At 42.9% G+C, this 27162-nt stretch overlaps 2 protein-coding genes across 2 annotated transcripts in view; one reads left to right on the forward strand and one right to left on the reverse strand.

The window, feature by feature from the left end:
- The window catches only part of RBM48 (RNA binding motif protein 48), a 106177-nt gene extending 93007 nt beyond the window's left edge, over positions 1-13170 (forward strand). Inside the window, exon 5 of the mRNA XM_086941866.1 lies at positions 12905-13170. Within this exon, the coding sequence (XP_086797992.1) occupies positions 12905-12982 (78 nt within the window). The 3' untranslated portion in view covers positions 12983-13170. The remainder of the gene's footprint in view (positions 1-12904) is intronic.
- The window catches only part of CLXN (calaxin), a 230889-nt gene continuing 216753 nt past the window's right edge, over positions 13027-27162 (reverse strand). Inside the window, exon 6 of the mRNA XM_086941867.1 lies at positions 13027-13445. Within this exon, the coding sequence (XP_086797993.1) occupies positions 13395-13445 (51 nt within the window). The 3' untranslated portion in view covers positions 13027-13394. The remainder of the gene's footprint in view (positions 13446-27162) is intronic.

A 27162-nucleotide genomic window follows, 5' to 3' on the forward strand; every position in this document is an offset into this window, starting at 1 on the left:
CTTTAGGAACAGTACAGCAACCCCCCTTTGTGGCTTGCCTCTTCAGTACTCTGTACGGACACTAAGCTGTTACTGGACCTTCCACCTTTTTGAGTGGTAAATAGTGTCCTAGTGCCTCTCCCCTTCTCTTGAAATCAACTCCTACACAGAAGCAGGGCAGAGTCCTCCATGCTGGGCCCTTGGCCCAGGATAGAAGGAGACGCATTCTATGGAGAATGACAATATGCTAAATGGGGACCCTGCCCCAGACCTGACAAACAACACCTACATCTGACCTCGGGAATTTGTCCTCGGGCCCCAGAGAATAAATCCGACCCTGGCTGAAGCCTTAGGCCGGTCAGCAGGTCGAAAGCAGCAGGGCCGTCATCCCATGCGGATGTCAACAGTGGAAGTGCGCAGTTTTTCTGTCGACCTAAACTTCTCCCCCGTGTCCCCTCCACTCCAAAATCTAGGGGGGTAGGGGATAAATCCCTTACGCTTCCTGTTCCCATCAACGAAGATAGTCAGAGCAGTCCCAACAGACACACATGGACATGGTCATACACGAGCAGTCACCGAGCAGGAGCTCACACAGACGTGTAGGCGCACACAAACCGGCGGTGTCACCAGCAGCATTGAAGTTTGACAACTCGTCTGGACATCATTTAACAATAGTATTAGACAGGGGGCTTCTTGCAGACAGTCACAGGGCCTCGAGAAGAACCACCCATAGGTCCCCGACAGACGTTCGTAGTCTTTACGGTCTATGGGGGCGGACATTTCCAGTGTCCTGCGGATCCTGCTTTGGAGGTGTTTATGGGATGGGGAAAGAGACGAACACCCCACCCCGACTTCTTTTTTTTTTTATTCAGTCTTGGTACACGCACTCTTCCTGCGCGCTGGGTTTGCCCTAGTTGCCTCCAAGTTATGAGAACGAGGGGCAAATAGGAGCTCACACAGACGTGTAGGCGCACACAAACCGGCGGTGTCACCAGCAGCATTGAAGTTTGACAACTCGTCTGGACATCATTTAACAATAGTATTAGACAGGGGGCTTCTTGCAGACAGTCACAGGGCCTCGAGAAGAACCACCCATAGGTCCCCGACAGACGTTCGTAGTCTTTACGGTCTATGGGGGCGGACATTTCCAGTGTCCTGCGGATCCTGCTTTGGAGGTGTTTATGGGATGGGGAAAGAGACGAACACCCCCACCCCGCCTTCTTTTTTTTTTATTCAGTCTTGGTACAGGCACTCTTCCTGCGCGCTGGGTTTGCCCTAGTTGCCTCCAAGTTATGAGCACGAGGGGCAAATATGAGTGTATCCAGACCATTCAATCCTTGGCCTCTATTTAGAAACAAGAACCTCCCACCCCGTCCCCCCCCCCCACACACACACACACACACACTTCTTTGGGCAAGAAAGTCGTGCCATTTCCAGGGAATTCCAAGGTTAGGAGACAGAGACGACTGCTGACATGACACCGTGCCAGCCCCTCCGCCTCGCCCCCTCCTGCTCTTCCTCTTTTTACCTCACCAGATCGTACCCGCAAGAACCTTATCTGTTTTGGGAGTCGCTGGGCCTCAACCCTCCGCGCTGCCAGATGTTCCTCAATGCCAATCCCTTGCCTACATGTTTGTTGTCCCTGGCCCTTCGGATTGTGGCAAGCGCCTGCCCCGGGAGAGAAACGCAGCGCTGAGTGCTCCACGTCCGAGATAAGGCGAGGAGTGACGCACTACATATGCAACAGATAGCTTATCACACACCTTTCTCGTACAATTCATCTTTCCAATGAAAGACAGGTTCGTCGTCAAATTGTTTGTCCCTTATGTGGTGGTTAGAATGCAGTGCATGTTTAGAGGCCTTTCTGAATCACTGACGATCCCTTAACACTAGATTGCATGGTCACTGTCAGGGCCCACTGCTCAAACCTGCAACTGTAGTACTCTCGATCGATGTTCTCATTTGACATGCTAGAAGTAAAATAATCCATTTGCCCCTCACAAGCGTAACAAATATGAAATCAGGTGACCTGCATGTAACTGCCAAAATGTAAACAAGCCTATTTGGAGAGCGGGAGGAGGGCGGGAACGGGCATTGTAGAGCAAAGCACAGGCACCAGCGGGAGGGGGGCGGGAACGGGGGCCGGAGACACGGAGAGCGGGAGAGGCAGCAGGAGGGGGGCGGGAACGGGCATTGTAGAGCAAAGCACGGGCACCCTAAATATTGTTCGCCCAAAAAATTGCCTCACTGGAGTTAATACTGGTAAACCTAACCTCAAAGGAGCAATGTTTTTTGCAAATAATATTTACAACACAATATTTACGTCAGGTGATAATTTTGTTATCGATACTCTGACATACAACCAATCTAGGGCCGTCCCGTTAAATTCCTGTAGGACTAAAACAGGCCCCTCCAGTTGATATTAAACACAGCCGAGATGCAAGAACACAGAAAGCGTGTTCATGGATGGCCCCAATAAAGCAATGTATGCCATACGCAATAAACGGCATCACAATCAGCGACCAGCCCAATTTAAGAAGGGACTCTCTCAGCTTCTTCTTTAGTTTTCTGGACGGCATTTCATGAATGTCCTTCCAGGTGCCTTCTGAATATCTATCAGAAACAATACCTTTAATTGTGGGATTGCAAGGCCCGCCGACGATAATGGAGTAAAGGAGGAGGCGCTTTGCGTAGGATGCGGAAATGTTAAACTCTCCAGGTAGGCCCCGTCACACTAACTAAGACCACAGGGAATTATCGGCCGCCTTGCACGTTGTCACAAGGTGGCAGACAATTCCGCCAGGGCCTCCCAGATAACAGCCAGGCTCACGCTGCTGCTCGGCACTGCCATCAAACTCTTTCTGTTTACTCGTTAACGAGATAGTCCGACCTGCCCCTACCTACCAGCTGCTCTCCAGGCGCCACGGGAGCCTAATTGGCAAACGATACATCATACATGAAATTTTACTCACAAATAACAGGTTAACACTCCGATTCACGCAGTATGCACTCCGCAAACAGACTGCAAATCAATAGGACGAAGAAACGTTTTATTTCCTACTGCCTTCACTATGTGTTGAATGAATCATTAAATATTTTATCATAGCATCTGTATCAGCCCTTAACAAAAAGGTAGCTTGGAAACAGTGATGGAGGAAACATATTTAGCATTTTAGTTTGAATAGTTGTAAAGCAGTATGCTACCATTTTAAAATTCGATTGGCCCTCTGGAGTATTAGGATTTATTGGGAACAATAATTTCTCCTAATCATCTGCTCCAGGGGACACCAACTGGGAGTCAGCACATTGTATTCGAATGCCATTTATGAGAATGTAATCTTATTCATATGAATGGAATATATATTTTGCTAACCCCACCACGACTGGCACTACAAAGATTTACAGTTGGGGTTGGGGGAGGGAGGGGGGGGGGGGTTGATCTGTGAAGAGCAACGAGCAGTCAAAGACTTGTGACACATGTCCAACAGAAATTCGCACTACTTCTTTGGCCCGTAATCGACACATGGAGAATAATTGTGCATCATAGTTTACTTTGCTATTACAACTTAAAAGTCACTTGCTTCTGTTTATCAGTTTTGTTCATTTCAACGAATTCTACACAAAAGTACATACCAGACTCTACCCTAAGACCAACTAATCCATTCGAAACAGGTATGAGCCTCTGCAGGCAGTACCAACAATGGAATTTCAGTCCCGCTTGACAATTCTGAAAGAGACTAGCCTCTTTTGCCTAGCTCTTTCACCAATGAGACAGATAATCATCCTTTGTCACTAAAGCTGTATCGCCAAGTTGTTTTGTTGGGGAAACCTGGTCCTAATCACTTGTATTCTGCTAAAAAGCCACATTGCCGATGCACGCATGATGCAGTTAGCATATATAAAGGGAGGACAAATATATGCACACTAGTCAGAGGATTCTTCACATGCTACTTTTACCTTTACTGGCAAGCAGGCCAAAAACATAACAAATGATTGAGCTCCTATGCCCCCCTTGCCTTCCTGCATCCCCACCTCCCTTACAACCCCCACCCCAAAGTATTAAAAAAAAACAGAAATAGACTCAAGAGAAAGTTGGAGTGTATTTTTGTTTACTCACACTGTTTTATCCTTTGATGCTATTGGAGGAGACTACAATTTGTTTTTTTAGATTAATATGTACCAAGTAGATGTGTTTTTTTCTTATTTTGGCCGTTATCATGAACGTTAGATACCAAAACAAACACGCTACCACTTCTCCATCCCCCCAGTCATCACGCCAAGTATGAGACAGCACAAATGCAGTTTAATATCAGAGGTAATGTAAAGTCGATTGCAAGCTTAGTTAATAGATGGAACTGCTGAAACAGTTATGCCAAATTCTTTAAATAAGGTCCTTCTTCGAGGCTGTAGCCCAATGATGCGCCGCTCTCAGGGCGAGCCTCCGATGGTGGCGAAGCTGCGGCCAATCGCAGCGCGGCTCCAGCAATGACGCGGCGGCTCGAGAACCACTCCTAGCGCGGCGGCACTGAGGGGGCTCGACCGCCTCAGCCAATGGGAGGGCAGCTCCTTCGTTCTTGCTCTCCGCGGCCATAGATGGAACTGCTGAAAAAGTTCTGTCACATCTTGAGCAATCACATTTTGAACACTGCCGGGCCATATAGCTAGCTATTAGGTAATACAGTGGTGAGGGAAGCAAGTCACATTGTATGCAACACTATTTCAAGAGGAAGCGGATGCAGAAGCAGGCCAACAATGTAATCAAAGCATCACAATAAAGAAGCCAATTACAAAGCAATTGTGTCCAAATTCTTTAAATAAGGTCCTTCTTCGAGGCTGTAGGCAATGGATGCGCCGCTCTCAGGGCGAGCCTCCGATGGTGGCGAAGCTGCGGCCAATCGCAGAGCGGCTCCAGCGAGAATCACTCCTAGCGCAGCGGCACTGAGGGGGCTCGACCGCCTCATCCAATGGGAGGGCAGCTCCTTCGTTCTTGCTCTCCGCGGCCCCGGCGAGGTCCTAAAGTTATTCTCGGCCCCAGGCAGCGGCGGCAATCAGGGAGGCAGCGTTTGCACCGTAGTAGGAGGCGGCAGAGCGCTCGCGGTGCCATTAGTGCTTTACCAGATTCGGGGGCGTTCCCGAGGGCTTTTGGCTGACGTAGCGTGACGTCGCCAAAAGCCCAAAATTCTCGGGAACGCCCCCGAATCTGGTCTGGCATTGACGGACAGGCCCGTCACTCAATGGCTAGCCTCCATTTATGGAGCTAGCCAATGAGCGAGTGGGGACGGTCCAGTCCTCACACACACACATCATTAAGTTTTTTCTAGCGAATGCTTACTTCGTAAGCATTGGCTAGGCAAAACCTAAAAAGGGACAAGTATTGTTTCACCTGAGACACTGTTGAGGTTTTTAGCAAGTAAAGGCACAACTTCTCAACACTGTAAATTGTCACCACCCTCGAGCGTTCAGACTGCACGTACCTCATATCAGGCCTACTTGTTTTAAAACCCTCAGTATTGTCGTGGAAGCGTACCTGACATCTGTTCGGGCCTAGTGGGCAAACTAACCATCCCTTCCAATTGGTTTCAGATTAATTGTATGTGCCATTATGCAGCATGGTATCTAATGTATCCTCACTGTAGTGTTTAATTGTTACCAGCTTTCAAAATGTGCAAATGTGGGAATCCATGGTTTGTTCAAATCTTTCATCTTGGCTATTCCAAGACATGTTGTTTGTTGCACAGTTTTGTTCAGTACAATCAGTGTTGTGGTATGAAGCGTGCTCTACACAAAGCCTCCGTTCCCTGAACCTTCCAGTCTTTTGTCCCCCAAATAGACTTTACATCTATAGTTTCCCTCCAACAAAAGTCGAAACCCTGTACAGCCAGCTGGGAAAGACCAGAAGCGGAATATATCAGTATAGTGTCAGTTATCATATTTTCCTTTGCAGGTGATGGTGCAAGCCTATCAAAAAATATGAGGCATGGTCAGATGTATCATAACTAGAAAGATAAGCAAATGCCTGTGCAAATGTTTTTGAACTACCCATGGTGGAGTAGAGCAATGTTCCCATTGAGTGTAATTATAAACAGCATGTAGAATACTTACTTTATGCAGAAAATGTTGAAAACAGAACATGCTGTCATACCTAATGTACAGTCATTCAATTCATCAAAGGAAAACACAGTTGAATGCTCTAGATCTACTAGCAGTTCATGCACTGTGTCAGTTTCCCAATTGTTGGAACAGTACTAGGGGTAATGACATAGTTCAAAGAAATTTTGAACAAATATGGAATTTGTAAAAGCTCAGTGGGGCCATACGCATGATATGGAACCTTATCCTAGCGAACCCCCTCGGGAACTGGAACAGCTGTAATGTTCACCAGGAAAAGGTCTTTTCGTTCTTGGTTTAAGAACCAAGTTTACCAGTTGTACCACAGAGCGTTCTAGGAGGAATTGTTCATTCAGAAGCAGGAGAAAGTGTGTCACAAAACCAATTCAAAGGACTAGGAAAAGTAATGCAATTGTAATCCAAAGATGTATCCATGGAGAAGCAAAATATTTGCTTTTCAGCCAAAGATAGAAAACACACATTTTCAGCCTGAAAGGAAGAGGCAGTGGTTGTGGATCAGTTGAATCCGATGAGAAGTCATTTAAGTCGATGAAGAAGCCAGAGTCCATCGGATCTAATTTTGGCTGCTCAGCAGGTTCTATAGAACTGGGAGATGACTCAATCTGTGGTACAAATATGTAGACCGTGTTCTTGTCAGGTTTCCGAATTGAGATCTGTTCCCTACTAGTTGACTCTACAGTTGTCATAGTTGTAACAAGTAGAAAACATACTTTGTTGTTGTTGATTGTTGTCTCTCGTTGGAGAGACGATGCTTCTTCAGTTATTAAAGCCACCGTCTGAACTTCCTGTACGGTAGCGAGAGGAAGCATGGCTTACTGTTAAAAATCAGCCACATAGTGTGGTTTTATCAGATCAATGGAGACAAGTCTTTTTGTCTTTGAGACCAGCAAGGGGTGGAAGAAGTACAGTACTGGTACCTTCAACAGCCAGGACAGGTAGGAAGGGACAAACTTTTTTCCCCCTCAAATGTTCTCCCCGACTGGATCCCCAACATTCGGGATCCAGCCAGGCCTCCACCAGGACTACCTTCACTTCTACAGTGGAGGTGCGTTTTACTTGGACTTTGCTTTGTTCGTCGAATTTATCTATCTAAGCCTTCCACTTGTAAGCCAGTGTCCAAGGTCCAGAATTAGGCATGGTATGAATAACTTATATCCCTATGCTCAGGTTATTGGGTGTATGTAGAACTTGTGCTGCTTTTTTTATTCCCATGTTTTATTTGCTAAATTTTTCTTCATAAAGTGATACATTGTCGGAACACAATGAAATCATTTTAAGCTGCAGTTCGATTGATGGCTCTTGGTATTGTAGGTGTAATGTCATGGACAACCAACAACAAGCATTGGAAATGCAATAAGTCTCGCATTAGGAAAGTTTGAGCTATTGGTCTTATAAATGACATTTTTTTTATTTATGTGTTGTTTTTTAAAATAGCTAAATTAATAGCTTTGTCATTTACTATACCAATAGTTATAACTTTCGCAAATGTGACACCTATAGCATTTGTAATGCAACATGTTTTGTATTTACGTGACTTAGATGTATTGATATTACAAATAACAATGGATTTTAATTTTTTTAAATAATTAATACTTAAATAATTTATTTAATTTGTAATGTCAATAGCTTAAACTTTTGTAAATAACTTTTGTGAAGATTATGTTCAGTGTTTTTTTATTGTGACGAAAATCCAAGAACAGAAGTGAAATATTAACATCTTTTTTGTGATTTGTAATAAAGTTTGAAAGCTTTAAAACAGCTTGAAACATTGAAAGAACATATTTGAACCAGTGATGCTGTGGTGGTGCGGAGTGATGCTGTGGTTGCGCTGAGTGATGCTGTGGTTGCGCTGAGTGATGCTGTGGTTGCGCTGAGTGATGCTGTGGTTGCGCTGAGTGATGCTGTGGTTGCGCTGAGTGATGCTGTGGTTGCGCTGAGTGATGCTGTGGTTGAGGGGGTGTGAGGGTGAGGGAGTGAGGGGGTTTGAGGGTGAGTGAGGGGGTGTGAGGGTGAGTGAGGGGGTGAGTGTGAGTGAGGGGGGTGAGGGGGTGTGAGGGTGAGGGTGAGTGAGGGTGTGTGAGTGTGTGAGGGTGAAGGGGTGTGAGAGTGTGTGAGGGTGAGGGTGTGTGAGAGGGGGTGTGAGGGTGCGGGGTTGAGGATGAGGGTGAGTGAGGGTGTGTGAGGGTGAGGGTGTGTGAGGGTGAGGGTGTGTGTGAGGGGGTGTGTGAGGGTGAGGGTGTGTGTGAGGGTGAGGGGGTGTGTAAGGGTGAGGGGTGTGTAAGGGTGAGGGGTTGTGAGAGTGTGTGTGAGGGTGTGAGGGTGAGTGAGGGTGTGTGTGTGTGAGAGTGAAGGGGTGCAAGGGTGAGGGTGTGAGGGTGAGTGTGAGTGTGGGTGTGAGAGAGTGTGAGGGTGTGTGAGGATGAGGGTGTGTGAGAGGGGGTGTGAGGGTGCAGGGTTGAGGATGAGGGTGAGTGAAGGTGTGTGAGGGTGAGGATGTGTGAGGGTGTGTGTGAGGGTGAGGGGGGTGTGTGAGGGTGAGGGGGTGTGTAAGGGTGAGGGGTGTGTAAGGGTGAGGGGGTGTGTAAGGGTGAGGGGGTGTGTAAGGGTGAGGGGGTGTGAGGGTGAGTGTGAGTGAGGGTGTGTGAGGGTGAGGTGGGTGAGTTAGGGGGTGTGAGGGTGAAAGGGTTGTGAGGGGGTGTGAGGGCGAGGGGGTTGTGGAATGGGATAGGTGAGACCTAAAAATCTATCCAACAGCCGTACTGAAGGAGTAATGTGAAGTTCAATAACCAATCAAATGTCAGAAGTGATCCTTCTTGTGTTAATAATAAGGTTTAGGACATCCCAGTAGAACAGCGCACAGCAAACAACCGCAGAAGGCGTAGCAGACTGCCAAGTTACGGAAGCTCCTGCACTTTTAATGGTTTTCAGCTGGCTCCCAAAATGGTGTAGAGGACTTTTATGTTCCGATTTGCTGCACAGAATTGCAAAGGAAAAGATTATAATTTTTATGAATTCCATAGTTCTTGAACATGCTGGAGAGCACCTTCAAAGCGCAAACAACGTTTTTAACAGCTTCCTTAAATCGTTGTGATTGGGTGGGTTTTTGGTGGTCAAAAGGACAGCATTCAGGCTGGTTTTCCCAACTATGGAAAATGCTGCATAACCAATGAGTCCCCTCTAAATGCACAAAGGCATTAAAGGGCTTTACCTGCAGAGCAGTGTGAACTGCAGTGGTAGATCAGCTGCTGCAGGGGAGGAGGAGAGGTGGGCTGATCACCGTGGCCCCTGCGGCTATAGAGGTGATCCGGGAGAGGTTGAGCCCGAGCGGCCGATGACGAAGGGCACTCCACTTAACCCGGACATGGGGGTGGGAGGAGTGTTGATTTTGGTGTTAAGAGGGAGGGCACCAAACGGGAGAAATGTTAAATGTCAATGTGATTAAAAAACATGTAGGTAGTTAAGCCGCACATACGGACCAAAATGTCATATTAAGCTGAAAATAAAGTGCAGCTAAAGTATTCACACTGAATAAGGTCCGTGACCTGGAGCCCCCGCTCGGAATAGTTTTTTTTCCTAACTTGAAGGCGGGTGCCGGGATGAAACAAAGCGCAGCGCCCATGCACTTAAAACTAGTTGCATCACATAATCGTGTTGCCACATGGAAGAGAAATGTACGCATTCCACCGCTCAGTGTTTCAACAGATTTACAGAGAAGGCAGCGCAGAGAGGCACAGGTTAACGCAGCTCGACGCTCCCATTTAGCCTCTTAAAGTAACCGTACAAATGAGCCTGGATCGAGCATTAAAGAGCAACAAGCAGTGTGGTGGGAGTGGCATCGAGGGTGGCACAGGGAGATTACTAAGCCACAGCAATAGTCTCGCTTAGCGAAGCAGCTGCGCTGCATTCACTACACGAGACCTAAAAATAGTTCAGACCAAAGATGCTAGGCAAAAGAGGAGGGAATGGGACAAAAGAAAAATATAAAAGGCAAGAGACAGCAATGAAAAAGGCTTTTGATAGCAAGATAGAGGCAAGAAAGAAGGAACGAGTAGTAGAAGAGAGAATGAGGATAGGATACAGGAAGGGAAAGGGACCAGGAAGGAGGCAGAAAAGAGGGAGGGTAAACCAGCATTGGCAAGGACAATCATTCACCAATGTTCAGCCAGTGACGTGATTGATTTTGCCAGCACCTGAGCAGCTATGTTTAAAGTCTGGATAGCAGTTTGAAGTAATGGTGTACTGGGAGGAGGCTTTCAAGTGATTCCGAAGGCAGCCATTCGGTGCTGCTGAGAAGGGAATAGAAAGGGCAGAACGAAAGGACCAGGGTAGAGCGTGAGCATGAGTGAAAACAAAAGCAACATTTTAATGCAAAAACAAATAAAAATAGGCCCATGATGTCATCAGTAGAAGACTACAACACAGCAGGCAATCACCAACAGGGGGCGGAGCGGGGAAAAAAAAAAACGGAGGGAAGAGAGAGAAGGGGAGGGTTGAGGAGAAATGCGACACGGCGGGCAGGGGAGGGGGCGGAGCGGGAAAAAAAAAACAAGACGTAGGGAAGAGAGAGAAGGGGAGGGTTGAGGAGAAATGCGACACGGCGGGCAGGGGAGGGGGCGGCGTGCATGTGTGTCTGCTACGTTAGCCACGGAGTGAGGCCTGTCTCTCTCGCTGGCTGTGTGCACTACGAGGGTGAACGCTCTCCAGGCCATTGGTGTGCCTGGCTCGAGGGCGCTTCGGCGATTTTCTCAAACAGATAATCTCATGCATGGCAGAAATATTTGTAAGATCCAACTGTAAGTCCCTCGAACAAGGACACAAAGGATCTATCCCAAAAGTAAGCATTAGGCAGCCTAATGAAAACAGGTTTATGAAAAGGGAAAAATACCATGCTTGGACGAAGCCGCAGACTTTTGATATGTGGCGCTCTTCTGCCCCTACTTTCAAAACTGCCATGACGATGCGACACGGCGGGCAGGGGAGGGGGCGGAGCGGGAAAAAAAAAAAACAAGACGGAGGGAAGAGAGAGAAGGGGAGGGTTGAGGAGAAATGCGACACGGCGGGCAGGGGAGGGGGCGGAGCGGGTAAAAAAATAAATAAACAAGACGGAGGGCAGAGAGAGAAGGGGAGGGGGGAGGAGAAATGCGACACGGCGGGCAGGGGAGGGGGCGGAGCGGGTAAAACAATAAATAAACACGACGGCTGGACGAGAGAGAAGGGGTGGGGGAGGAGAAATGCGACATGGCGGGCAGGGGAGGAGGGGGCGGAGCTGGGGGAGGCTGTGAGATGTGCACGCGCTTTTAAGCTCAATGCGCATGCGCATTGAGCTTAAAAGTCACGGGCACTGCAAGGAATCGCCACGATTCCTTGCAAGTTAGTTAAAGAGTGGTTAAGCCCCCATAGTCTCGCAAGCTCGATGCGCATGCGCATCGACAGGCGAGACCTAAAAACTATGTGTCTCTGCCACTGTAAAAGTCTAACTCGCAATGATCTACTGCTTTTGTAAAATTCAATTTATGTAGTACAAAGACGTAAATCTTGTCAACTATTTCTCTCTTTTTTGTGCTTACTTACACTATTTCTTTAGTTAAACTTGGAGCTATTTGCACAAATGACACCTTGTAGAATCCAGAATTGTGTCTAGTTTTTAGAAATGCATAGTTTCCGGGGTTCACCACCTCTTTCCTCCAAACCGACAAGTAGGTGGTAAGTGTAAATATAGGCAATAATGATCATCTCTTAGGAAAGTGCATAAACGGTGGTAAAGAAAAAAATGTCCCACTCTGCCTGTCTCTGAAAACTGGGTAAAGAGTGATCTTAGCACAGCAAACCGTTTTTTGATACTATTTTTAGACACGCATCTGCAATGCAATAGGTCTTGTATTTATGTGGGTTTGAGATATTGGCATTGTAAATGACAATGCCTTTTATTTATGTTTTGATTTTTAAAACCTAAATAAAAGGCTTTGTCATTTATAATGCCAATAGCTTAAACTCTCCTAAATGCGAGAGCTATTGCTTTCCAAATGCCTGAAGGCATTGCTGAGTTGCCCCATTCTGTCTCCCGTGGCCCCTGAAGAGCTCCCTGATTGCTATAAGTTAAATAAACAAGCAGGTGGTCACAACTGCACACAAGAGACCCTCTTGCAGTAAGAGAAACTAATGAAAGAAAATAGTGCTTACAGACTAAAGAAGACGTACCGTGTAACGACCGAATTAAAGGACCAGTCTTCATGGGAGGTTAAAAATGAAGACAAGGTGGCACTAAGGAGGGACTAACAAGCCTAATAACGAATCAGAAGCCAGCATTCAGGAAGAACAATCACAAAAAAAATAGTTTATGAAGTCGAATGGAATTGTAATACTCTCAGTGGTGAAGTCTGTCCAATTTCACCACAATACCTGGGGATAGTTCAATTCACAAATGCTAGTTATAATGTGAAAAGCAAAACAATCTAATTTTCCTGCTTACCAGAAAACAAGAATGACAGTAAAATGTGGGTTAATACAACCAATCCATATTTTGACTGAATTTCATTAAACTCTTCGGAATGTAGACTCCAGGACCATTGTTGCAGCAAAGCCTGTTAGAAAAAATGTGTGTGTGTATGTGTGTGTGTGTGTATATATATATATATATATATATATATATATATATATATATATAATAATTTGTAGAATCACAGCAAATTCAGAGATTCCTCTTTCCAATATGAACGTGTGGAAGAAAAAGATGTCAGTGTATATGTTTGCAAAACACTTGCGGACATTTAGTATATTTTGCATTTTTTTTTAATAGGTTTCATCTATGGCCGTTCAGAATACAGAGGTAAACCAAAAAGAAGACCATCCAGTGAAACCAAGAAGAAGAATATAAGTACATTGTCCAGTCTTTACACAAACATAAAACAAACCTCTTAATACAATGTATTGAGCCATTTATTTGAAACTCGTTTTATCATAGTGTGCATGATTGTATAAACGGAATACTGTACACATTATCCATTGTTGATGAAATGAAAGGCAGAACGGTCCTATAAGTCAATAAATTATGTTCTTTTTTCACTTTTGCATACATTTTTTTTCTGTTAAACCTGTGGGTTTTACAGTAAGTATGAATGGGCATTTAAAAATGTTTCATATTTGATTATTCTAGTGAATCGTAGTATCTAGGAACTATCCAAAACGTAATGAACAGTCAGAGATATGTTTGCACAGATGCTTGAGGTATTTACTACAACGCCAAATCGTGCAGAAACCTGATTTTCCACAGTAATTAGCAAATTCTCCTACATTTCGTTTACGTCTGCAAAGGCTTGCCTTTCAAATGCCACGATGTTCTGAAAGAGAAGGGAGATCATTGTTATTTTAGAAGTCTTACAGACATGTATCAACTGTTAAAAAGATGCAAGGAGCACGGTAAATAATGTTGAAACAGAAACTGCCAAACACATACATAGTCCTAGTCAAATTGTATGGGTATTAAAAACCTGTGCAAACCTGCAGGTTCACCTCCCCCCAAGGCACCTTGAGACCCTCACGGGTGAGTGGTCTTGCTTAACAAATACTGATTGATTGAATGGAATAGTAAAAAAGCATAGGAATGTACAGCATTCAGATAAAACCGTATAACAAAAAACTCCACAAAGTACCAATGGAGGCGATTCAGATAGGTCTTGCTTTCCTAGTAAGTAGAAAACAAATAGAGCACAGCGAGGTGGACCGTTGTGGATCGGGTTAGAGCAGTAGGCCTTAGGCACACAAGACACATAACACAGACCCTATGGAGAACAGGTCTGAAGGGGTGGACAAAAGGGTTAGCTGAACTACATTGAAAGTGTGAACCAGGAAACAATGCATACAATGAGACCAGCTTTGTGCAAAAGTGTTAAAAGCAGTGTGCAAATTTCGCGAGGCACAGGCCGAAGTATCGAACAGTCAGCTACATAAGAATGCATAGAAATAGTTATCTTGCTTGGAGGCTGGCCTGATGGAGTCTGACAGTATATTTTGGAGCGAATCAGTGCAAGGAGTAGAGGTAAATGTTCTAAAAACATGGAGATGGCCAGCCTAGGAAAGTCATCAGGAGCTTAGGTCATTATAAAATTCTTATAGGCAGCAATGTGCATACGATAGAGAACAGTGTTTGTGAGAGACGGACGATGTGGGTAGACCCTCCGCTTGTGCAAAGCACTGTGCGATTAGTCTCTGGCAAGGCATACTGAACATGTCATTATTATGGCGGTTCTGCCAACAGTCTTCAGTTCTGCTTACCTCATTCTTCATTCGTTACATCCACACTGACACGTTGCCTCACTGAGTGACATTTAGCACCATGTTCCTTAAGAATTAGGTAGCCTGCATATTTGCTACGGGCAACTTCTTGACTTAAAATGCAATATTGCCAACTCCACACATTGTGCTTATCTAGCCCATGAAGTACAAGTATGTTTTTAGCTAGCAGACCTTCGGGTTGGACTTTTTTTCACCTCCAAATTCTAGTGCATTGATAATGTTTTCCAATTATTCCTTAACCTGAAACTCCGTTTTAACGGTAACTTGATCATGTTGCAATCATTCCAGTACCTCTTCTACTCCTTCCATGTGTCAGTGGCCCACTTCACTAATGCCTCTTCGTTGGGTTGTTTATGGTTTATATCTGCAGTGATGGTGAATTTTTCCCCAGATACGTTGTTGTATCTAAAATGTGTTAAAATTGGCAGTCATTAAGTGAGAATGGATTGCTGCAGCAATGCTTGAGCAGCAGGCCTATGAATTCAGGGAAAGCCTGAAGAAACCCTAACATAACTGGGGGTAAATGCGTAGAGCAGTATTGAGCATGGCATGATGACTCGGATAGGGAGGATGAGTTTGAGGGATCAGCAATGTAAACTTGTGTGATTGACCTTTGCCAGTACTCATACTTGTGGGATTTGGGTCCTATGACACCTGCGAGTAAAATATGTTCCCTATCAGTCAGGCATGACAGAGGAGGTTGAGCTGCCAACAAATGTGTGTCTGCTCTATCAGACCTGCTTTTTCAAATATATGGGTGTATGAATATTTCATGATGCTAAAGATCTGATGGAAGCTAACGTTGGTGGAGTAATTAACTACAGTACTCTGCAGTCATATGGGATTTTGGTCAAAACTACTGATGGTGTTGATGGGGAGAGTGGCACTCACAAAGACGGTGATGTTACCAAGATTGATATATATTTCTTAGCTAATTTTTCATATAAACTACCTGTATATTACTCTAGTAAATATGACTCTTTATACGGGGAGACACAGGGTTGCATACTCAAAAAAAAGTTGCCAAGAGAGGCTTGGGAGTTCCTAACTTCATTTATTATCAGATTGCAGCCCAACTCCAGTGAATTGCCAGAAGCTTAGTGGAGGTGCCACCGCCCGAATCACAATGGGGCTAGAATAGGCGCATGCAAGAGGACCCCCCCCCCCTTGGGTGCCCTTCTAAGTTGTCAGAGTTTTAACAAGTAGTTAAAGTGCGGCACTCGTGAAACGGGCACCACAAGAGCCTAAAAAGCGTGACATGCCATGCTGGAAGTGCTCGTGTGAGTGGAAAATAAGTATTTAACCATGCAGTACATTTTTATGTGCACAGGATTGGGTGAACACACATACACAAATAGAAGCCCACATTTAGTATTTAGCCATGCAGCACAGTATAATGCATGCAGGATCGGGTGAACGCGGGTACACAAACAAAAGCCCACATTTTAACAAAATGCAAATGCTGTGGGAAACATGAGGGTGCCGTGCTAATACACGTGCTTAGGTAAACAATAAAAAGAGTGTGTCCAAAGGAACCGAAATTAAAAAGTAAGCTCCCATGTAACAGGGGCCGTCTCATGGGAGGGTCGGAAAGACCAAAAGGCGGGAATTATGAAGAATACTGACCAAACAAAAGCAGACATTATGAAGGGCAGGAAAAGCAGCCAACGGAAAAGATGGGAGGTGCATGAAGCCCCTATTCTACAAACAGCATGCCTCGACCTAAAAAGAGAGCTCCAAAGGTTCACCAGTTGTGGAAGGAAATTAGGTGTAATGATTTCCAGTTCAGTAGAATGACTTTAACTGCAATAGTTAGGAGATCTAGGAGGTCCATGGCAAGTAATGCGATGAGGGTTGAGGCAAGAGGATGTCCATTTTGTCTTTATGCAAAGAGTATCCAGAGAAAGACTAATACGTTTGGACGATATCCATAATTGCCGGAAACACTAGATGATCCTCTTCCAAGGAGATCAGAACATCTTCAGCATAAGCTGTGGTATTGAAGCAGTTGTTCCAAAAGGAACAACCTTTAATCTCTGTTGAATCACTGAGAAGGTGATAAGAGGATCTATAGCAGTAAGAAATAACAGAGGAGACAATGGACATCCTTGATGTGTACTTTGTGGTGAAAAAGGGGACGAAAGGGAACCATTAATTTTAATGCATGCACAACAATCGGCATACAGTGACATGGCCATTTTTAATTTACGAGTCACCCGGGTCACGCCAGTGTAGAGATGTTTTCAGGAAGAACCAAGTAACTTTGTCGAATGCCTTCTCAGCATCCAGGGCTATTGCCATTGCTGGTCAAGTAGACAAGGCCCCGCAATTATGTGACAGAAGGTATGTATGTTGTCGCCGGCTAGTATACCTTTAGTAAAGCCAGGTTGTGAAGTTTGAAGGATTTTTGTAATAACCAATTCCAGACCAGAAGCCATGACTTTACCGTAAATTTTAGCTTCCATAATAATGAGGGGTCGAAAAATCAATTTTTAATAGAAGAGGTGTGGCGCAGCGGCCAGGGTGCCTGACTCCGGATCTTAGGGTTCACGGTTTGATCCCCCGCTCTGGTGGCAGGTTAGCCCAGCACCATGTGACTCTGGGCAATAGCTTGCTTAATCTTCCCGGCGGCCCCCAGCGACGGGACACCTCCGTCACAGGTAGCTGTGCGCTTTACAAATGCTCGCATTGATTTACATTTACTAGACCTGCAGGTCTAGTAACCTCCAAAATCTACTCGACCTAACTGAAATGCACTTGAACTCTGTCTGTGAAAGCAAGTAAATGTGACAAGTTAACAAGATCTAGAGACGTTTTTATTGCTCATTAATTTGTGAGCAATAAAGATGCCTTTAAATCTTGCTCTCTTGTCACATTTCCGCTACTTTCAGAGACAGAGGTCAAAAGTCAGTTTATTTTCCTACTTGCCAGAAAAGGCGAGTAGGACCTAAAAATAGCTTGCCCTAATTAAATCTGACGTGCAAATACGAGCGGGTGAGTGGATTTTTCGAGCCCTGGTAATATTAAATTGGGAAGGAAAAACAAAGAACCCTTGAATCGAGTTTTTGAGCAGTCTCTTCCACAGCACTAGGAAGCCGTTCCATCATGTTAGTGTCTCTAACGTAGTCTTGAGCGATGGAAATCTTGGCCCCTCTCCCAGAGAGTGCTTGATTTTACACATCTGGGCTAAAATCTGCTCAGAGTGTACATGTCTCAAGTTTAAAAAGGAAGAGAATTGGAGCTGTAGCATATTTGGGTTTAAAAGAAGGAACCCTGGGGGTGTGGCTTGACTGGCGAACATGGCGGCCGCAGCTTACTCTGGGATCTATACGCTCACTGCAAATCCTTCAGGATCCTGGCCCGCATCTGGACCCTGGTGCTCTCCACTTACCGCTACTGGTGTCTGCAGCGTTGCTGTGGCATCAGAGAACTTCATTCCCACCAGCTGAGCCGTGGCCGCTAGAGAGGCGTGGGCTAGTGCGGAGGCATCACACCCTGCTCCGTTGGGGGCCCTGCCTGCCTTGCCTCGCAGCCAGGGAGCTGACGGGGAGTACACTACCCCCTTTCCAGGATCAAGACAGCGTCCTCAGCCCCCTATGCCTGGACGAGCTTTGCTGGGCCTGATGTAAAGTTAATTACTTTCATTAACATAATATCTGGTAGAGACACAGTCTAGCCGCAGATTTATTAACTTTTGGATTCTCCCCAGGCGCCAGTCTGGATCAGGACATTTTTCTTTTCAGTAGTACCTCTGCGTGCTGGGGATGGCGTCGTTGACTCCGGCCATGAAGTCATTGGAGCCATATAAATCCCCCTCTTTTGCACATCAAATGGTATGTGAATACCCAGGATTGTAGAATTCCTATAGCCCGACGCCCAGGACATATTGTTTGGGGTCATGGGCAACACGATTTCATGTGTATTTTGTCCTTGGGACAAGTAGGCTCAACCCCCTGCAGCACAAAACCTTTGGCTGCCAGTTTGCAGTAGCATATTATGGATCAGGGAAGGGCACTGTCTGCAGTTAAGGTCATATTTTTGTCCATATGCTAATGCTGTTCAAACTTGTATTCATGGTTCATTAATTGAAAGCCTTTATTATTAGGGTGAGCGCTCTAATTAATGTTGTAAGCTCTGACTGCATTACTGACAGTGGTTCCAGTATTAAAATGTGTACACACGTTTCAAAGTTTAGCAATATGAGGCTATTATAATGCTGCCAGAGTGCTCTCTGATTTGAGGCAAATATTTGCAGAAGCTTGAAAGCAAGATTGATGATTCTTTGTTTTCAAAATAAAATGTTCGTAAAAAAATTAAAGCAGAAAAAAAACATTTCTCTAAACCACTGTAAAATTATAGGTACAATTTCTTTGCAGCATAATTTAGTAACGTATTGATGAATACTAGTATTTCCCAAAAATATTCATACTGGAAAATCAGTGTAACCAATTTCAATAGGATTATGGGAAACAAAAATAAATAAGCATTGACAAAGTCAGTAGGTCTGAAATTGGTGGTCAGCTTTTTAGTTTTGTCAAAGTGTGACTTGTTTTGCCATGGTTTTTGTAAAACCTTATTGGTGTGGGAGCTGCCAGGCCCTCACCATTATAACAAACATAGGCAAAAGTTGTTTTTAGTCTCAAAATGCACATAGCCACAGTAGTTAGTGGCACTGAACAAAACTACTTTGTGTGCCGATATGCTCCTTGTGAAAGAGCAGAATGCTGTCACTCACAGTGAAACCAGACGATACAGTGAGATCGTCGGGGTCCAGTCAGAGGGTATCGCAGGTACACAGAGGGTGCCTAGCGTCGAGGGCGGTGTGCCAATGACGCTTCCACCCCCCTCCCGTGACCCATGGTGTACCACTGTTACACCATCAAAGTGCAGAAACCTAATATAGAAAGCCTCCTAAACCAGGAGTTATTACAAAGACAAATTTCTCTTCCTTTTTTTGCACTTTTTTCACTTTCCTTTTCACTTTCACGTCCCTAGGTAAGGGCGGGCCTTAGCGTTTCCATACCGCCAGTGTTTAGTACACATCTAGAGTCCCGACGAATGCCTGGTAACTTTACACCGTTTCAAAGGCAGAAACATGTTGACTGACGATTAACTAATTTTGGAAATAACCACACAATTAATTGTGGACTAATTTCCTACACATAATTTTAAATATATGTCCTAAGTGATCAAACAATAAATCATTTTTTGGATACACTAAAGACATTTTTAACCCTTTCACCACCTTATAATGTAATTCTCACTGCACGCCTGGAACTCCCAAGTCCTACTCCGCAGTAGATCTGGCGTCGAAGCACACTGAAGAGGCACTTGGCCTCTTTAGTGGGGCCCAATGATGAAGCATGTCATCACCAGGTGGTGAGTCAGGGCTTTCTTAACTGACCTGAGTGAGGCCTTATCTTTTTCTTACGCTCCTTCGTGTGGTCTTGTTAAACCATATGACACTCTTTTCTTGTTTAAGAGATACAGTGAGAGGGTCAGTATTTTAATAAACTCAAAAAGTCACGGTCAACGCCAGACCAAATTAGGGACCCAGTATATGTCCTTAAATTAAGTGCAGCTATACGGCATTCGTAAATTCCCAAGAATTTACAGAAGTAGGACAAGAAATAGTACTCCTAGAAAATATTTGTGAACAGCATTTTAGCATGAGCAAAAGTTGCATATGTAGATTTGCTCATGCGAAAATCTGAGTGTTTGCATGTTCACTTCCCTCCAACCACTTTTTTGCCCAAATCTGGAAGAAGGTTTACGTTTGCTCGTGAATATCAAAGGCCCCCTGAATTCTAAGATATTAAATTCCTAGGACAGGAAATACACAAGTGCGAAAAAAAAATCCTAGGCAATTGTAAAATAATAATAACAGTACTGTATGGAGGACTCGACAACATCAAAGAAATTTATGTCTAGAATACTATATATTTTATTTTATATTATAAATGCACATTATTAAAAATAGAATTGCTACAGTAATATAACAATAAATCAATGCAGATCATTAATTCCAATATATCCTAAACAATACATTGAAATCTTCGTTAAAAACCTTGTTTAATATTCAAAACACAGTAGTAATTGTTGACGCGCGTTTCGTCGTAACAAAAGCCTTCTTCAGGAAATTATCACACCTACAATATGATTTAAAAAATATTATAAAAAAAATAAAAACATTTATATAAACATTACATTTACTAATTTTATTTGTAATCCTTAAGCTGTGAAAAAAGACACATAATCCAGTTTTCTGGAGCACCTCCAATAGTATCTACAATAGACACGCAAATGCGTATCTCGTGCCTGTCTCTTTTGAGTAAACAATTGTACCACCTGGGTTACAAAACTAGGGAAAAAGGAAAACAAGCAAGATACCGGAAAATGGTAATTTTCCATTGGAACTTACTTGTATTATACGGAGACACGCAAAACTTAGATGGCCTTGCAATGTCTGCTTGACATGATAAAATTCTAAAATGATAAAGTTCTGAAAAACAATAGAATACAGAGAACAACCTAAATGTAGGACACTTAATAATTGAATTAATGCGTGCTACTGCTATTCCTACAATATTGTGTGGTGCAACTTACTTAAAAGCAAGAAGACACGCAAAACATAGAGGGCTTTGCTGTATTTTCTGAAGTAATGAAGTTCTGAGGTGATATAATTCTGAAAGGCAGAAAATGAATAACATTGTTTAGAAGGCGCTCAATGGATATACAAATTGGTACGACTGCTATTACTACCATAATGTATGATGTAACTTACTTGAGGATCAGTTCTTTCAAGATAATCCTTTTAAATGATAACGGGAAAGGCACACGATGTATTAAAATGGTCGTGGATAAGGACCGCCTTATCACTGTAAGGCAATCAAACTAGCCATTACCTAACTGTCAGATGATAAATTAGTTCTAAATAACATGTATAGATAAGTTATTCACTTGGTTAATGTGTCAGCTGAAGGGCCAACATTTATTCATGGATGCCAAGCTGCTCAAATTACATCCACTTTACGGGGCTATGTCAGAATTTCGGCGTGGAGTAGGGAAGGATTATAATGCTCTATGTGGCTTAAAATAAAATATTTGCGAGGAGCTATACACATTCACGATGTGGGGACAAGGAAAAGTTAAAGAAATCTATGTAAGCAATCCAAATGACGGATTATATAGTTCTCTAAATATGCGTACATATAGCTGAATACAAGAAATTGAAAATTCTCTGAATCGTACATTGTATTAATTTGTATACACCTGGACTCTAATCGAAGATTCATTTAGTCTCGGAAAGCCTAAAATCGGCCAAACGACTAAGATTCTAAACATAGTAACTGTAGAATATATATGACACCTCTTGTTAGTTCCCTATCAGGGTCCCCAGGTGATACAGAAAGAGATAATTGGACATATAATGATTGTCAAAAAAATAATAGCGGTTTACCTTAAACAATGAAACTGGTCATACGTCATGGAGCTAAAAAACGTTTCTTTGTTGTCTGGATAAAAGCCAAGAAACTTTGCATGTATTCAATGGTCTTGTTGATTGCAGCTGTTACGGATATGTAGATAGATTACTGTGCAGGTATAAATATTGCTGGCACAGCGACAACTCACCGGAAAAAAGCTACAGTCACTAAAAGTGAACGGCTAAACTGATATGGAATAATGTAAAAAGCGCGACAGTTAAAAAACGTAGCATATGGCTCAAATACCTGTGTTCTGATGTCTACTGCAACATAGCTCGGATCAATGAAATTCTAGCGGCTGACGTCATAAACGGAAGTGGTCCAATGAACCAGATCCGTGTGGTTACTGCTAAATATAGTCCGCTTTCAGTGTCTATTGATCTGCTAAGTAATAGAGCGATATTATGTCCGTTTCTCGAACTATTATATACATAATGAGGATCTATCAAATATACTTATCAGATGTTAAACAAAGCGAAACGGCAAGCGCTCAGTTTTATGCATTGAAATTTGCAGAAAAGAATTTAATAAAAAACTGCGGACTTAGATCACCTAACTTAAATAATTGTGTTATTTAACAATGTGTTCATTCTGCATCTATGGAAGTAGACACAGAAAAAACAGTAATAAAAAAATTATATATTGGCGTGTGAACATTAACGCAACAAGTTTGTTTAGAGGGTTTTAAGGCGTGTTTTTTCTATGTCTATCAGAACATAGACATAGAAAAGGGGCAAATAATTGAGACTAGGATGAAACTGTAAAATACAAGTTGTCTGGTCTAAGACATAATAGATCCTCATTATGTATATAATAGTTCGAGAAATGGACATAATATCGCTCTATTACTTAGTCGACCAAAAGACACTGAAAGCGGACTATATTTAGCGGTAACTACACGGATCTGGTTCATTGGACCACTTCCATTTATGACGTCAGACGCTAGAATTTCATTGATCGGAGCTATGTTGCAGTAGACATCAGAACACAGGTTTTTGAGCCATGTGCTACGTTTTTTAACTGTCGCGCTTTTTACATTATTCCATATCAGTTTAGCCGTTCACTTTTAGTGACTGTAGCTTTTTTCCGGTAAGTTGTCGCTGTGCCAACCACATTTATACCTGCACCGTAATCTATCTACATATCCGTAACGGCTGCAATCAACAAGACCATTGAATACATGCATTTCTTGGCTTTTATCCAGACAACTAAGAAACGTTTTTTAGCTCCATGCCGTATGACCAGTTTCATTGTTTAAGGTAAACCGCTATTATTTTTTTGCCAATCATTATATGTCCAATTATCTCTTTCGGTATCACCTGGGGACCCTGATAGGGAACTAACAAGAGGTGCCATATATAATCTACAGTTACTATGTTTAGAATCTTAGTCGTTTGGCTGATTTTAGGCTTTCCTAGACTAAATGAATCTTCGATTAGAGTCCAGGCATACTTACAAATTAATACAATGTACAATTCAGAGAATTTTCAATTTCTTGTATTTAGCTATATGTACGCATATTTAGAGAACTATATAATCCGTCATTTGGATTCCCTTACATATATTTCTTTAACTTTTCCTTGTCGCCACATCGTGAATGTGTATAGCTCCCCGCAAATATTTTATTTTAAGCCAAATAGAGCATTATAATCCTTCCCTACTCCACGCCGAGATTCTGACATAGCCCCGTAAAGACGAATGTAATTTGAGCAGCTTGGCATCCATGAATAAATGTTGGCCCTACGGCTTACACATTAACCAAGTGAATAACGTATCTATACATGTTATTTAGAACTAATTTATCACCTGACAGTTAGGTAATAGTTATTTTGATTGCCTAACAGTGATAGGGAGGTCCTTATCCACAACCATTTTAATACATCGTGTGCCTTTCCCGTTATCATTGAAAAGGATTATCTTTAAAGAACTGATCCTCAAGTAAGTTGCATCATATATTATGGTAGCAATAGCAGTCCCACCAATTTGTATATCCATTGAGCGCCTTCTAAACAATGTTATTCATTTTCTGCCTTTCAGAATTACATCACCTCAGAACTTCATTACTTCAGAAAATACAGCAAAGCCATTTATGTTTTGCATGTCTACTTGCTTTTAAGTAAGTTGCACCACACAATATTGTAGGAATAGCAATAGCACGCATTAATTCAAAAATTAAGTGTCCTACATTAAGGTTGTTCTCTGTATTCTATTGTTTTTCAGAACTTTAATATTTTAGAATTTTATCATGTCAAGCAAACACTGCAAGGCCATCTAAGTTTTGCTTGTCTCCGTACAATAAAAGTAAGTTCCAATGGAAAATTACCATTTTCCGGTATCTTGCTTGTTTTCCTTTTCCCCTAGTTTTGTTACCCAGGTGGTACAATTTTTTACTCCCAAAGAGACAGGCACGAGATACGCATTTGCATGTCTATTGTAGATACTATCGAAGGTGCTCCGGAAAACTGGATTATGTGTCTTTTTGTACTTATGTTAATAGTTCAAAGCTTAATGATTACAAATAAAATCAGTAAATGTAATGTTTATATAAATGTTTTTATGTTTCTTTTTAATAATATTTTTTAAATTATATTGTAGGTGTGGTAATTTCTTGAAGAAGGCATTTGTTACGCCGAAACGCGCGTCGACAATTACTAATATGTTTTGATTATTAAACAAGGTTTTTAACAAAGATTTAAATGAATTGTTTAGGATATATTGGATTTAATGATATGTATTGATTTATTGTTATATTACTGTAGCATATCTATTTTTAATCATGTGCATTTATAATACAAAATAAAATATATAGTATTCTAGACATAAATTTATTTGTTTTTGTCGAGTCCTCCATACAGTACTGTTATTATTATTTTACAATTGCCTAGGAATTATTTTTTCGCACCACAAGGTTTACGTCTGCCATTGTCAGGAGTAAATTGCCAACATTTCTCAGTATGGGAACAGGTTAGAAAAGAGTTGTTGAAAACCTGTAAAACATACAAGGTTGTAGGTTTGGACAGACTGAAACGGGCAGTCTAACCCTGGAAGTATTGCTTACCACTTCATTTCAGCCCTAGTATGTAGCTCTGCGGAAAGGTGGCAGCATAAGGGGTCTGCAAGTATTTAAACACTACTATGGTATGAGCCCTGGCTTAACCAGAGAGGCTATATCAGAGTTCTTATATAATGAGATTACTGCCATAATTTATCGCCGCAGTACATGGCACCAAAGGGACAAGTGGATTTTGTTACAGGACAAGTAGATTTATGAAGTAACCTGCCCCATGGACAAGTAGATGTTTTATTAAATTCCACACCCCTGTGAATACCAGACGTGGTTTTCAAAGACAACCCCAAAAGGTTTAATAAAACGAGACAATGTGAAACCCTGTGCCTTGGTGAATAACCCTCATGTAAAGGAAGAAAACCTTTTTTTATTTGTTTATTTGGTCTGGTCAACAATACAAGCCATACACACTGTACAGTTGTTTGTTACAAGATATAACACATGACATCTGTTGACATACTACTTTCAATGATCAATTTCTTTCGTGTCCTGCATTCTAGGCGGACATCAAATGTTACACCTTCGCACACTTCAGCAATAACACTCACATCTTCTCAGGTTTACAGTTCTATGTTTGACTTTTTTTAAAGTACATTACGTTATACATGAGATTGCCACCTAATGCCTTCTTATCGTCTCCTTGACTACAAAAGGAAGTAGGGGTTATGACAGAGCCTCATCCATATTTATACATGTCCACCAATTTAAATGTATTAGTTATCCTCGCGTACAGTCAAGAGGTATTGTTTCAGTGGTTCCCAGAAATCTCAGGGTCTCGACGAGGGTGGTAGTTCCTCCGCGTAAGTCTCCCTAGTTTCCCTGCACTATCACATGTCTGTGAGCCAATCTTTGAATCCGGGGGGCTTTTACTGCCCCATTTAATGGCAACCCGACGTTTTGCCAGCAGCACTACGCCACCGCCAGATACGTTCGCCTTCTTGTCTGTATCAATTTATATATTCCCAATAAGCATACAGTTGGCGTATTCGGCACCTGCTCGACTAGCATTACAGTTATCGCCCCAACAATTTCCTGCCAATAGTCATGTGTTTTGGGACATGCCCATGCTAAGTGTAAAAAATCAGTGTTCATGGCATTACACCTATGACATCTGTCGTGGGGTCTTAGGCCGTATCTGTGAAGTTGGGTCGGGTGTAATAAAATTGGTGAAGAAATTTAAAGTGAATAATCCGTAGATTACATTTCGATGTCAGTAAGTGCAGTTGCGTGCAGCTATATTCCCAGTCCTGCTCCTCTATCTTATCTCCTAACAGCTTTTCCCATTTAGCTAATGATTTATTGGTCTCTATTTTCTGTTCTGATTGTGACGCATTATATAATCGAGTGACTAACATCTGTCGCGTTGTCGCTACTAGTAGGGCCTGCAACGCCTGTAACGTTGGTGGCTCTTCCAGGTAGGTCTTATATAGCTCTTTAGTCGCTGTTTGTAGCCGCATATGTGCAAATATCTTCATTGGTGTGTTGTGTGTGCTTAGCGACGGGTCATTTATTTGTAGGAATCTACCGTTGGGGAACGCGTCCCCCATAGTATGGACTTTCATGTTTTCTAGTAAAAGTAACATTTTCTTCTCTTGTGTTACCGATAATTTCGGGTGATTGGCAAGAGGAAGCGCCGGTGCATAGACAGGCAGCTTGTTTGCCCTATGTGCCACTGCATGCCAGGCATTTGATGTGCAATGCACAGGTGGAATCGTGTACTTATATGCAGAAGACCTCAGGTCTGATATGAAAGCTATCAATTGGGTAGGTTGTACACTATCTGTTTCCACTGCCACGTGCGAGATGTATCCATGCTGTGTGGTCCAGTAGTGAGCATGTTGTGCTTGCGCGCAGTAGAAATAAAGCTGCAGGTCTGGTGCTCTGAAACCTCCCATATGGTATGCTTTTGTTTGTATAGTCCAGCTGATCCTGGCCTGTTTGCCCGCCCAAGTCAGTTTCTGTATTGCTGATCGCAGTTTTACAAAAAAGGCTTGTGTGAGCCCGATAGGATGTTTATGAATAAGTATAGGAACCTGGGTAATACTACCATCTTCTGCAATGCAATCTTATCTGCTAGCGACAGAGACATCCGTATCTATCTAGTTATTTGCTCATCTAATTTAGTCATTGCCCTACCATAGTTTTCCCTTATGACTCGTTCTGGGTTTCTAACTATCCATACCCCCAGATATTTCACTGGTCAGTTTGCCA

Source organism: Lissotriton vulgaris, chromosome 10, assembly GCF_964263255.1.
Source record: "Lissotriton vulgaris chromosome 10, aLisVul1.2, whole genome shotgun sequence".
Taxonomy (NCBI): Eukaryota; Metazoa; Chordata; class Amphibia; order Caudata; family Salamandridae; genus Lissotriton; species Lissotriton vulgaris.